Raw genomic sequence first — 13,270 nt, 5'->3', positions numbered from 1 at the left:
GAGGGAGGGAGGGGGAGCGAGACAGAGAGGAGGCTAGGAGAGAAGGATGGGAAAGAAACTCCTTTCCACTTCATCCTCTTGCTGGTGAGGTGTGCCTCTAAACATGTAAGGATAAGAGTGATGGGAAGAGAAGAGGCATCCTGGGGTCAGAGACTCATATTATTCTCAGAGTGATGATCCCTTGAAAACCAAATGACCACAGAAGGGGCAGCCTTTTTGAGCTTGGCCAGCCACATTTGCTAATACTAAAAGACTTTACTTGGGGTCACTTGAATTTATCACTGATTAATCCTTTCTTCCTCTCTCCCCCTACCCTACCCTGCTCCTGCCCCTTCCCTCAGTGGAGGGTGGTCTTCTCTTCTCCCCATTTCCCCCTTTCACATCATATCCATTCTCTAGCTCTCTGGCTTGTGGAAGATGATGTCATCATTGTTGCTGCTGCTGCTGCTACTGCGGTTGTCGCCTTATTTGAAGGATGGTTATTGGGCCCTGGTTCTACCAAACCAGGGATGAAGCACACCTGAGTCTTATTCTCCCCACAGCTTCCTACCCAACCATACTTCCCCATTATGCTCATTTAGGTAAAGGGCAGACAGGAGCAGACAGGGATCCCCTGGGTGTCTCTGGTACCTCTCAAACACCCCTGGAGGCTGATCCCAAGTTGAGACTGCTCTTCATGTGCTGTTGTAGGGTTTCCATAAATCATGCTTGCCACTCCTTGGAAGGCTGCACTGCCCAGATGGTAATGCCAAGGGAGGGTTTGTTTGGCGCCTTCTTTCTAAAACAGTCCAATTATATCAGAAGTCTCATGTTTGGAAGAATAAAATGCCAGAGTTGGAGAGGACTGGGGAGGTTACATAGATATAGTAATAATAACTTGTCCTTGTGTAATCCCTTAAACTCTCCTAAGTGCTTTCTCATATGCAAAGTTGTAACTCAGATGGGGTGATTGGAGCTTTGTCCCAGGGAGCTGAGATTCAAGGGGTGTTGACTCTCCTTCAAAGTGTTGAAATGACTAAATGACTTAATTTGTTACCTACTTTGAGAGAATAATGAAAATAGGAAGCTTCTAGATGGTTTGATTCATCTTGACCCCAGGGAACTTCCTGCCCAGGTTGCATCTGATTCTGAGAGAGCTAAAATTCTTGGGAAATTTTTTCCTTAAGTCAAACCTAAATGTCCCTTTCTGTGACTTTTACCTAGTGCTTCTATGTCTCGGGGTAAACTAACTAAGCTTCAGAGATGTCTCCTTGTAAATGGAACCATAAACAGTGTCTATAGAACAGAGTCATGGAATGAATGCTGCCTTGGAGCCAGGAGAAACTTAGTTGTGAACCCTCCCTCTGACACAACAATTGTACAACCACCTCCCTGGGCTCCAAGTGCTTCACCCGGAAAATGGGGATGATCATTCTTATGCTACTTGCTTCATAAGGTTGTTGGGTAGAAAGGTACCAAAGGTCTGCAAATCGCTCTAGAAATTTGAGCTGGGATTTAATGTTGTTACCCCAGGCCCATAAAAGATCAGAGAGGCAACATAACCATCCTATCAGACTCTGGGATGTTCATCTAGCTCTGCTGGAGTGGGATAATGGTGAGGTCTGAGGCTCTCCTCCTTCTGCATCCTCCCTGATCACACATGGCACCAAAGCCCCCTTGTGAGCATGTCTGATTCTCTGCATGTTGCCTTGCCCTGACCCAGACTTGGGGAAATTGGAATTATGGGCTGTCAGATGTCTAAGACCATCCCATTACATCTATCCTCATTACGGTCCTTGGCTCCTTTCCTCAATTTCCACACTCAGCCTCATGTGTCTACATGCTTGTTTTCCAGAGTCTTTTTCTAGAGGGTTTGAGTGAAGTCCTGGATAACACCTCAGAATAACAAATCTAGTACATGTTGCAAAGGAGCCACCCCTGGTATTCTCAATAAACTGTCTCCTCTCATCTCCTGCCCTCCCCCCCATCACTCTGAGAGTCATGAAATTCATGTTTTTGTTTTTCTTGGATTGCAAATGCTTGGACTATAGTTTTGAAAGGTAAGTACTGTTTAAATTAGACTTTAAAAAAGAGAATTCCAGAGAGCCCAGCACACAGTAGGCACTTCATAAATGCCTGTTGAATTGAAACAATGAATTATCATCATGACTCCCAAGTCAGGTTTGGGATCTCATCCCAAGTACAGAATCGAGGGAGGGAGGGAGCCCATCTAACTGAAATTTAGCTCACCTTGTCCTGGAATACTTGAAGAAGAGTCATGATTGACAACTTAAAATATTTTTCAATAATCTCAAATAATGGTTTTCTAAAATGCCAGTTGTTACACAAGGGGAAAAAATCACTTTACTTTGGAGACGGAACTCTGGTGTTGTGTCCATGGTCTAATGATCACCAAAAAACCAGATTCCAAAATGCTGGGCTAGGTATTACGCCATTTTGGATTTCATTACCCGGTTGATACATAATAATGATAAATCCCCTTTTAGTTTGCAGATCATTTCCATCCCTCTGCCCCCATAACCCTGGGAGGTGTTTAGTACAGGCTAAAGGGAATTTGACTTTTTGGTCTGAGCTGGTGAGTTCAACAGGGTGGGGACACTCTCCGAGTTGAACCTTCTTCTACCAAGGATCATCAGCAGCTCATCTGTAATTAGCAGCCTTTTCTGGGCCTCAGAGTAGTGAAGCAACATGCCCATGGTCACACTGTCAGAAGAGGTCAGTGGTGGGACTTGGGCCCGCATCTATCTAATTCAAAATACCAGTCTGCTAGCATCTCTAAAATGAGCCGGAGAAGGAAATCGCAAACCATTCTTGCATCTTTGCCAAGAAAACCCCAAATGGAGTCACGGAGAGTAGGACACAGCTGAAATGACTTCCAACAACATACACTATACCATGTTGCTTCTCATTGCAAGAATTATCACATCCATTTTACTGATGAGGAAATTGAGGCTCTAGGAGTTTAAATGATTTGCCTTGGATAGCATTCATAGTGAATGTCAGAGAAAGGATTCCAATACAGGTCTCTGGATGGGAAATCTCTCCTGCTGCCCTCCCCACTCTGGTGCCACTCATGTTTGATTCTGGCGTCAGCATAAGCATCCCTCCATGTTACTGGGGAGCTGAGCTGCTTCTCCCCAGCCTTCGTAGACTGAGCTCCTGGTGTAGGACAGCTAGAAGTGCTATCTATTCAGCCTCTGGTGATTCTACCCCAGTTTTCAGACCAAAAGGACAGAGCAGTCCCCTTACACTGGTTATCTTGGAGAAAATGAACTGTTTGGATGGATGAATCTTTTAATTCAGCCAGAAGGCTTGATTTGCTATACTCTGGTGTAGGCATAACTTTAAATGTTTTAGATTCTATGAGTTCTCCCCTTCCCCTCATTACTTGCCTTTCCAGAGAGCAGTCATTTATGAATTCTTCAAGCTGAGCAGGGGAATGGAATGCAAGAATCTTGGCAGAGAGCTATCTGGGAGAATCAGGCTGCCATACTTCCTAGCTACTCATGTATGTCTATGTAGGAACAACCCATGGCACAGCATGAGACAAGAAAAGGATGCAGGTCACCAGCATTCTCACAGAGGCCACTGGCCACAGCAGCAGTGCTCAGGTTTTAGGCTGGAGTGCTGGAGATTTCTGGAGATCTAAGAACTTTGGGGCATCATTTGGTTCAATCCCCCACCTCACCCCCACCCCCATCTGCTGCCACCTTATGTAGACAAAGTAAAGGAAACCTGGGCAGGTTAAATGATGGTTAATAAAAAAAATGGTCAGGAAAAATGGGGGGGGGGGCAAGCAGGAGGCAGGATATGTGACTTTATTTTTTGGTCTTTCTTTATGAGGGGAGTTCATGGACTGGCGCTCTTTTACTTTAAACGGATAAAACATTACAGAGGCTTTGCTAGTTTCCTGCAGTCCAAGGTGATTGCCCAGTAGGAGCTGAATGTAGATTAAATAGCCTTAGAGGCGTGTTCCTAAGGGCTAGGAAAGAATACTCACAGGGTGGTGGATCTGGTGGGTGGGTAGGTGTGTGCGAGCCTGCACTGGGAGAGGGAGAAACACCCAGGTACCAGTTTTAGTCTAATTTCCTTGAACGATTGGTAACAATCGTCCCTGTGAGTCCGTCCACACGGGTGAAAACATGCATCAGACTATCTTCTGTGCAACTTCCCCTCTCAGGGGGTTTCGATGCCCCTCATTCTTCCAAACAAGAAAGAGAACTCTGACCCTCAGAGGCTCCAGCAGATGCTCTGCTTCTTCTGTTGCATATTAGAATGCGCAAAGCATAGAGAGAGGAAGATTATCCTATTTCCCAAGCGGCAAGGGGGTACCTAGACTGCCAGGGTCAAATGCAGCCTTGGGATCTTCAGCTTCTCTCCTGGGAGTTTGGGGCTCTCGGGGGGAGTGAAGAGGCCACTTTTAGGGAGGTCATCTGGCCCCTACCTGGGTCTTCCTCCCCTGCCAAGGCAATCAGTAACCTCAACCTTGAGGAGCACTCAGGGACTTTAGAGCAGCTAAACTCCTCGTCGTGCCAAGACAATTCTAGTGGCCCACCCAGAGTTAGGTCCTGGAATCCTAGAGCTGAAGAAAACTCAGGAACAGTCTCATTGAACCCTCTCATTTAGCAGATGAGCAAACTGATAGTCAGAGAGGGGAACACACTTGACCACAGTCACACAGTGAATCGGGGGCAGAGCCAAGACTCGAAGAGAATGGATGACCCAATTAGCCAATTAGAGCCAAAGGGGACCTTAGAGGCCATTTAATGGAATCTCTTCACTTTGGCATCGATTAATTGGCACCTCAATACCACTAGTGCTAATATTTGGAAACACAACTTCAGGAAGGTGGGTGCAAAAAGGTTTTTCCAGGGTTATTTCACCCTGCCCTCTTCCTACATTCTCTATTCTAGGTGAACCTGTTTGCTAACTGGTTCCTGTATGTGACAATCTATCTCCTGAATCTATGTTTCTGCACAGGTGGTACCCATGGCTGGAATGTATCCCCTCCTCACCTTGGCCTCTTGGAATCCCTAGCTTCCTTCCAGACACAGCTCAAGTTCCACTTCTGATCAGAGGCTGTTCCTAATTCTTCCTAGTTGTCAACATTCTCTCTTTGAAATTACTCTAATTTATTTTCCACGTCCTTTGTATTAATTGACCTGTGCACGTGGTAAGTTCCCCAGTGGAAGACATGCTCCTTGACAGCAAGCATATTTTATCTTTGTGTTGCTATCACTTAACACAGGACCTTTCCTCTTCCTTTTCTTTCCTTTTCTGCCCTTCCCTTCCCTCGCCTTTTTCTTTTCTTTTCCCTAGACTTGTTATTTCACTTGCAGTCTCTCAGAACTCCCAATGTGGAAATTCTGTCCAATGATGACACTCAGCAACTTAGTTATGACTTACAGTCTTTGAAAGTTGGCTGAGGCCTGGAGGAGTTAAACGACTTGCCCAGGATCACACCGTCGATATGCGTTGGAAGCAGGACTTGAAGTCAGGGTTTCCTGATTCCAAGGCTAGCCCTCTATCTAGCCCCCTATGTCATGTTGCCTCTCCCATGCTTTGCACATGGCAGGTGCTCAATAAATACTTGTTGAAATGACTTTAGGGTCACTTTTTTTCTAATGAAGCCCCACTGTTGGAGGGGGATTTGCCTTAGGCCTCATCTCCTGTTCCAACTTGACCTTGTAAGATGATACTATTGTAGGAAGAATACTCATCTCCGGCCAGGGATTCTTAACCATTTGTGTGTGAATATGTGTGTGCGTCATGGACCCCTATGGCAGTCTGGTGAAACCTAGGGACTCCTCCTCAGAATCGTGTTTTTTTTTAAAATTCAGATTTGAAGAAAATACTAAGTTTCAGTTAGAAGTTAGTGAAAACAAAGATGGGCTTTTTTTCCGCACGCAAGTTCACAACCCCCTTGAAATATGTCCATGTCTTAGACACTCCTGGGTGCTACTTCCCAGTTTAGAACATACCTCTCCAGCTCCTAGAGATCAAAGGAACTGACTCAAACAATTCCTAAAGTGGAGCCTTTTCTGACAATACTGTGGTCTCCTCTCTGGCTCTAGAGCAAGAGCTTAACTTGGCAAACAACTGAGCCACAGAGCTAAATGAAAGTACAGACGGGCCTGCCAAGAACCCCGTGGAAAACTTTGGTCATCCCCGGAAACATTATGAAGTTTTGTTCAGCTGGAGAAGCCACCCCACCTAGGTAAGCAAGTCACTTTCATTTAATTTCCTTCCTGAAGACATGACAGCATCTGTAGATTTCAAGAAATAATTGTTGTTATCCTTCAGAGTTTTTGAAACAAATGCAATCATCCTTCTGAATTACTGCCTTTCCCTGACAATCTTTCCAAGTTGCATTGTTCTAAACTAATATCTCTCAGACAGATTCTGAATAATGGAAGAGGAGAAAGCCCACGTGAAAAATCCAGAATTCAGAAATGAAATCTGAGCTGTCAAATTTGAATTTAGTTGGTCTTTATTCCCTTAATAATCTTCAGACAAAAAACATTTCATTCGAGTTCATAAAGATCATTACCTTAGAGACTTCAATATCTTTGTATTTTGTTCCAAATAGTTTTTTAAGAGAAAAAGTTACACCAGACCCTGTATCTCCAAACTCAAAAAGCCAGCAGCTGTGGTGCTGTAGAAAATACAATTTGCAACCAAGTGGTCGGCATTTCCACTGTGCTAGAGGACAAGTTTGCAGCAAACCAGCTTAGATGTGAATTTCCTTTCATGCATACTAAAAGGGGGTCTATTATTATCTCCCATGGCCCCCTCTCATTGAACGTGTGGTCACTTTTTACCAATCATCCTTCACTTAGCATGAACCAAGGGACAGGATGGAGCTGGCCACTTGTCCTACTAAACTCACTCCCAGCACTAGAGGTAGGTCAAACTCTTTTTTATAAAACGATTCACTAGATACCAAGAAGAAGGGAAAATCACATCCTTCAACTAAATTTATTTAAATCACAAACTAAAATTCTAACCAGCCCAAATGTGGGAAAATTCCATTTTTATGGGATTGCAATTTGGATAAAGGCTTCATTCATTGTAAACAGAAACTGTATTCCTATAGGCTTTCTCTAGTACAGTCTTGGAAGAGAATATATTTCTGGGCAGTTTCAAGTACAACCTATCTTAGGACATGTCAACACTTATTCAACCATTCCAGAAAAAGACTTGTCTACACTAGGCTTTTGTTGCTCAATAGAGATTTATAGGCTGCTGACAGTGCTTGGAAAAGGTTAATGTCCACCAGCACCTATGCTTTTACCTCCAAATGAAAGGAATATTGCACTCACATTAAATGGCAGAAGACAAAGGAAAAGACTTGCATCGTTTGGGGGAGAAGATTCTTTTCCCTGCTGGCAGGTGTATGGATGTGGATTTCATTGTGAGAGGCAGAGGGAGTGTGGATCTTGGAATCCTGGCATCTTGGAATGTGTATATGTCTAATCTTAGCCCCATCAAAGGCCTTAGCTAGACCTCCTTTCAGAACTGATTACCTAAAGGATAATAAAAACCACTCAGAGGGCTGTAATGACCAAGACTCATACCATGGATTTCAGCCATGAAATGGATATACCTGCCCTTTTGAGCAGATGTTGACATACATGTTAAATCCTTTGGGCCAGCATCCCTCCCAGTCTACAGGTTATGTGGCCACACATCAAATGAGATCACATCTAGAAAACTCTTTGTAAGCCTTAGTAAAAACACTCGTTATCACCATTATTATCATTACATAACTTTGAAGGCCAGACGAAGGTAAGCAGGAGAATCTCTAGCTCTGACCCAGTCACATAGTCGAATTTGGGGAATGACTTTCAGTGGTCATGAGAATATTCTAACTGGTTTCGCTAAGTTGACTTCATTTTGCAGGAACAGTGTCTCCTAAGGTCCCTTCCAGCTTTCATTCTGGGCTCCAATGGCCCCTTGGTCTGCCACAAGAACCTTCACCCCATCCCATCCTTGGCCAAAGCACCCAAAATGGAAGGAGCTCTGTTATGCCTAAGGACCCAATTACATCCAAGCACTGCAGTCATCTTCAAGCACTGACTGGTAACAGTGAACACTCTGACTCTTCCCCATGTCATGAGGAAGGCAGTTAGGGATCTGAGCAGCAAAGGCTCATCCATCATAAATTATTGGCTGGGATCATAGCATCAGGCCTAGAAGAACCTTAGAGACCAACTAGTCCAACCCTTCATTTTATAGATGAGGAAACTGAGGAGCCAACTGACTTACAAAGGGTCACAGATAGGATCTGATCAGGATCACAGATTTGGAGCCACAAGGAACTTGTGCAACGTCACCCAGGTAGTGACAGAAGCGACATCTGAAAGCAGATTGTCTGACTCCAGAACCGGCATTCTTTTCACCATCCTACACAAAAGTCAATGTCTCTGAGGCGGCAGAACAGGCACTCAGTTGATGGGGGGAAATGAACTAGACTGGGTGGTAGCTAGAGTTGCCAACACACCCGGGCAAACCCTAGGACCAGGAGATCATGGAGTTAGAGGGGAAAGTGACTGTCTGGGTCATTTAATTCAACCCTCTTCATTTTATGGGTGAGGAAACCAAGGCCTGGAGAGGGGAAGGAATGCACCCAAAGTCACACAGGTAGCAAGCTGAAGGGTTCTGATCTGAATCTAGGTCCTCGGGGGCAAATCTGTCTGTCTCTTGTGTTGGTGACGTCCCCATGACCAAGGAGCTGGTTGGATTGCTTAAAGAACATCTCATGAGAGAATGGCCTGAAATTCTAAGCTACAGGGACCTGAGATCTTCCTCTTAGCCCTGAAGACAACTGAAGTCAATCTTCAATAATGAGCTTCCCTTACCCTGGGGAATAACTATAGCTTCATCTATTAAATGGAGGAAACTGACTGGCTTCTTATTTTAATTTCTCAAGAATGGTGCTCCTTCCGAGCTTCTCCACAGGCATTTCGGACATGCCATGCTTTGGCAAGATGGGACAGGGAGCATCTGGGCTGGGGCCCTGGTCCCCAAATCCCACAAACCATACAAGACTTTGAGGGGGACAGCTGCCCAAGTATTCCAGTTTACACCAAGACCTGACTGTATTCATAATGCAGACTAATAGCCACTGTGCCCTGTGGGCGGCCCACTGCAGCCTCTCTGACCAACAGAGCTGGGCCAGTAATAATTTTAATTGGACACTCTCTCTGCTGCCTTTCAGAAAGTATCATAAAGTGGAATTATTGCATTCTCCAAGTGCACTTAACTGCATGGGCCTCTCTCAGGAGGGAAGAGAGCCCATTTATCCTGGGGGGTGGGGTGGGGGGAGGGAGCTTCTATGTGGGTCCATTTGTTTTGCTTGCATGCACTTCCAGGTGCATGCTGCTTTCTTCTTCTTTCATCTATCTAAGAGACCAGTTTGAATTAGACAACCCAGAGCTGGAGGCATGCCTAGAACCAGGAGAAATGATTTCTTTTAACCTTTACAGAAGCAGATGCCCCCAGTTTGCAGCACCATGTTACTCTGGCCTGCCAAGAAGCACTTTCTGCCCACCTGGGGGACAGAAAGGTGAGCACAGTGGGAAGCCTACCTGCAGTGGGTTTGATGGAGTGAGAGGTGATGGAAGGCCATGTCCGGGGGACTGATTGGGTTTCTGGGGAGAGCTGGAGGCCTGCTGGGCCGGAGACTGGTTTGATGTTGGAGCTTGGGTTTGGTTCTGCTGGGGTGGTTGAGATGACGCTGGTGGCTGCGAGGGCTGTTGAGGTGGAGGTGGGGGTTGCTGGGCTGGAGGTGGCTGCGGCTGAGGCTGCAGCTGGTGCTGAGGCTGGGGTGGCTGCTGAGCTGGTGGTGGGTGCTGGTTGGTCTGCTGGGTTGGCGGTCCAGTCTGCTGGGGTGCGGGTGGGGGCTGCTGCTGTTGGAGTTGCTGGAGATGCTGAAGCTGTTGGAGCTGGGAATTCAGGGATGAGGTAGCTACAAGCAAAAAGAAGGAAGGAGGGTTAGCTTAAAGGAAACAAGCATTTATGAAGTACCTATTATGTGCCAGCCACTGTGCTGAGTGTGTTACAAACATTATCTCATCTGATCCTTCCAACCACCATGTGAGGTAGGTGCTATTTTTATTCCATTGCAAAGTTGAAGAAACTGAGGCTGATAGAGGTGAAGTGACTTGCCCAGGATCACACTGCTAGTAAGGTCTTCCTGACTCCAGGCTGCCTAGGAGTCCAGGGCACCATGCCTGGGGAGAGGGTGGCCGCCACCTCCCAGGAAAACCTGAGTTCTGAGCTCTTCCCCTTAAGTAAGCCTGGTGGAGTGAATGGAGTGCTGGAATAGAGTCAGATCCTAACTTGGATGCTGCCTACCTGTGGCATTTGGGGTAGATGACTTCACTTCCCTGGGGCTCCATTTCCTCATCTGCCATTTGAAGCAGTCGGACTTTCTTGGCTCTGAGGTCTCGTCCGACCCTGCTGGACCTATGATCCTACTATCGGTTCAAATGTCACCTGGGGTACTTCTTAGCTGGGTGACCATGGGCATGACCTTTAATCTGCCTGAGTCTCAGTTTCCACATCTATAAAATGGGGATAATAGTACCTCTAGGACTAAAAGAGTGTGTGAAAAGTGCTTTGCAAACTGGGGCTGTTGAAAAGTCACTGATTATTTTTCCAGGGGGCAAAGCTGAAGAACTGAGTTTGCTTTGGTTCTTGGCCTGCCAAGAAGTTCATAGCACTTAGGATCATAGGTCTCGAGATATATAGCTGTTCAGTTCAGAGGCCATCAGAGGCCTTTTCTGTCATAGGTGAGGAGACTGAGGCCCAGGGAAGTGAAATGAGTTGCCCAAAGTCATATAGCTTAGAAGCATTAAAGGCAGGATTTGAACCCAGCTCCTCTGAATCCTAAACCAGTGCATCTTCTCCTGGATGAAACCACTCTCTTCAGGTTGCTTCACCAGGAAATAGCAAGTCTGCTTCTGTCACTTTTAGAAGAGTTCAAGAATCCCAGCGGTGTATGGATAAGAAGGTTATTCAGATAAAAATCTAGGCTACAAACCCAGGGAGGGATGTCTGCTCTGCTGGTCCCCTCTGCCACCTGCAGGGTTACTTTACAGATAACACAACAGAACGCTATCACACCTTCGCCCACCTAGCCAAGGCAGTTAGCGTGATTCTGATTTGGGGTTGGCCATGGACAGAGGGCAGACAGTTCCACGAAGGCGAGGTAGAGGTGAAAAGGTGAGCTGGATGGCAAGTGTGATCCTGAGGGCAAAGTGGGGTGGCCTAGTTTTCCCCACCCCAACCTCCACAGGGGTGAGAGCCAGAAGAATCCAACTGTCTTTGTGTGAGGGTAGCTTGGGCTGCTCGGTGACTTAGGCCAGCAAGGACCATGAGTAAGGCCACCCTTAATTTTCCCTCTGTTCATTATTTCCTATTTATCCTGAATATAGCTTGCATTGTATATATTCGTTTGTATGTTACCTCTCCCATTAGATCACGAGCTCCTTGAGGGTACGGGCTATATTTTGCCTATTTTTGCATCTCCAGAGCTTAGCACAGTGCCTGGCACATAGTAGGTCCTTAATAAATGTTTATTGATTAATTGATTGTTTAAGATGTGATGGTAGTGGGCACTATGAGAAGAACTTCCCACAAATGAACGTGCCTCTTGCTATGTGGACACCCTGGAAGAAAGTCCCGTTTGTCCCGTAGTGCTTATGGCCCTTCATGCAGCTAGCCCTAGAAGTGGATCATAGAGACCCTATTGGTATCTAGCTCTCACTACCTCTCTTCATTAAACAGGTCACCCCCAACCTCAGCATGGTCTGTAGAAGACGATGCCATCTGTCATTCCAGCCTCTTCCTCCCAAACAGAACCATGTCAGGTGTCATAAAGGATGTGACTACACAGTATATAGGAAAACATGTGAGAGACAGTACAATTGCAAATAATCACTCAATTCTGGTCTTCTACATATCCTTCCTCCCTGTCCTCCAAGGAACTAGGCTGAGGTTTCTTGAAGTTTCTGGCTAATCATTCACTTTCAATGTTAGTTCCAGCCAAGTACAGTGAAAGACATGTTGGTTTAGGACCCGGGTTCAAATCCCAGCTCCATTATTTACTGCCAGTGTGACCCTGGGGGTGGCCACTTCCCCTCTCCCAGCTTCAGTTTCCTGATCTACAAATGAGGGAGCCGGGCCCGATTGGCTCTGAGGTTTTGGCTAGTTCAGTATTTATGGTCCTGGGTTCTCAGTTTTGAGCCAATAGATCTGGTTTAGAAAAACTACAAGTTCAAAGACCATCCACTCCTAGATCTAGAATCTGAGGGGGCTTCAGAGGCCTTTGAATCCCATCCCCTTGTTTTACAGATTTTACAAACGGAGCTGCGTTTGGACGTGTTGGACTTCACTCCTCGAAATTAAGCTTTACCTTTTTGAGGGTCCTGTAAATGGACAACAGGAGTGGAAAACAGTAAGAGAAATGATGTAATTCTTGATTATTCTCTCCATTTCACTGGAGCAAGTCACTCAGGAGGCAGGGTCCGAGCCTCCAGAGTTACTTTGTAAGCACAGCCCCCAGCTCCCCCTTTCGCTCGGCTCTAAAACACTGCTCCCAATCCCTCTGCGGCTCTGCTGTGCTCTGGGAGAGAGCTAGCCAAATAGGATGGCTTAGCTCGGTGATAGGAATTGACCGTAACTCAGCAGGGTGCTTCCTTCCCCTTCTCTGGGAGGCAGGAACATGTATTAGCAGCCTCAAGGGCATAAAAGGAATTGAAAGAATGAAATAATCTTTCAAGAGTCTCTTGTTCTATGAAAAGTAAGGATGGGCAGGAGAGGCCTTTTCAGCACTTGGCACATTCAATTTTCTCAGATGCCTCCTTGAAATGCTGCCCAGTTTCCAATGGAGGGAAGCCACATGAAGGGGGTGACCTGACTGAGGACCCTCAGGATGAGAATGTGGAACCTCTTTCTCCACAGGGATCTCAACCTAAGGGTCATTGTAAGGAGCTCCTGGTAAAACAAAAGAGAGAGGCAGCCTTGAGTGGGGATATAGCTGTGGATTCTTTCTCTACTGTGGATAGGAAGAGCCATTTCATTCATTCACAATGCCTGCTTTGCATACCATTATTATACACAGTAGCGTATGATAAAAAGCTTCAAAGTCACCTCGAATGCCTCTTCCTTTCTAGCAGTGAGTATGGTGGCTAGAGAGTGGGACTTGGGGGCAAGAGGGCCTGAGTATAAGTCACACTTTTTAAAAAAATTACTAGCTGTGTGA

The 13,270-nt window shown here is 46.0% G+C and overlaps 1 protein-coding gene across 1 annotated transcript in view; it reads right to left on the bottom strand.

The window, feature by feature from the left end:
- The window catches only part of POU6F2 (POU class 6 homeobox 2), a 394,263-nt gene that overhangs the window by 117,682 nt on the left and 263,311 nt on the right, over window positions 1–13,270 (bottom strand). The window contains exon 4 of the mRNA XM_027835747.1: window positions 9,591–9,970. Coding sequence (XP_027691548.1) covers window positions 9,591–9,970 — 380 coding nt within the window. The remainder of the gene's footprint in view (window positions 1–9,590; window positions 9,971–13,270) is intronic.

The sequence above is a fragment of the Vombatus ursinus genome, unplaced genomic scaffold (assembly GCF_900497805.2).
Source record: "Vombatus ursinus unplaced genomic scaffold, bare-nosed wombat genome assembly UNPS02014817.1, whole genome shotgun sequence".
Lineage (NCBI taxonomy): Eukaryota > Metazoa > Chordata > Mammalia > Diprotodontia > Vombatidae > Vombatus > Vombatus ursinus.
This window is presented reverse-complemented; position numbering and strand designations above follow the sequence as displayed.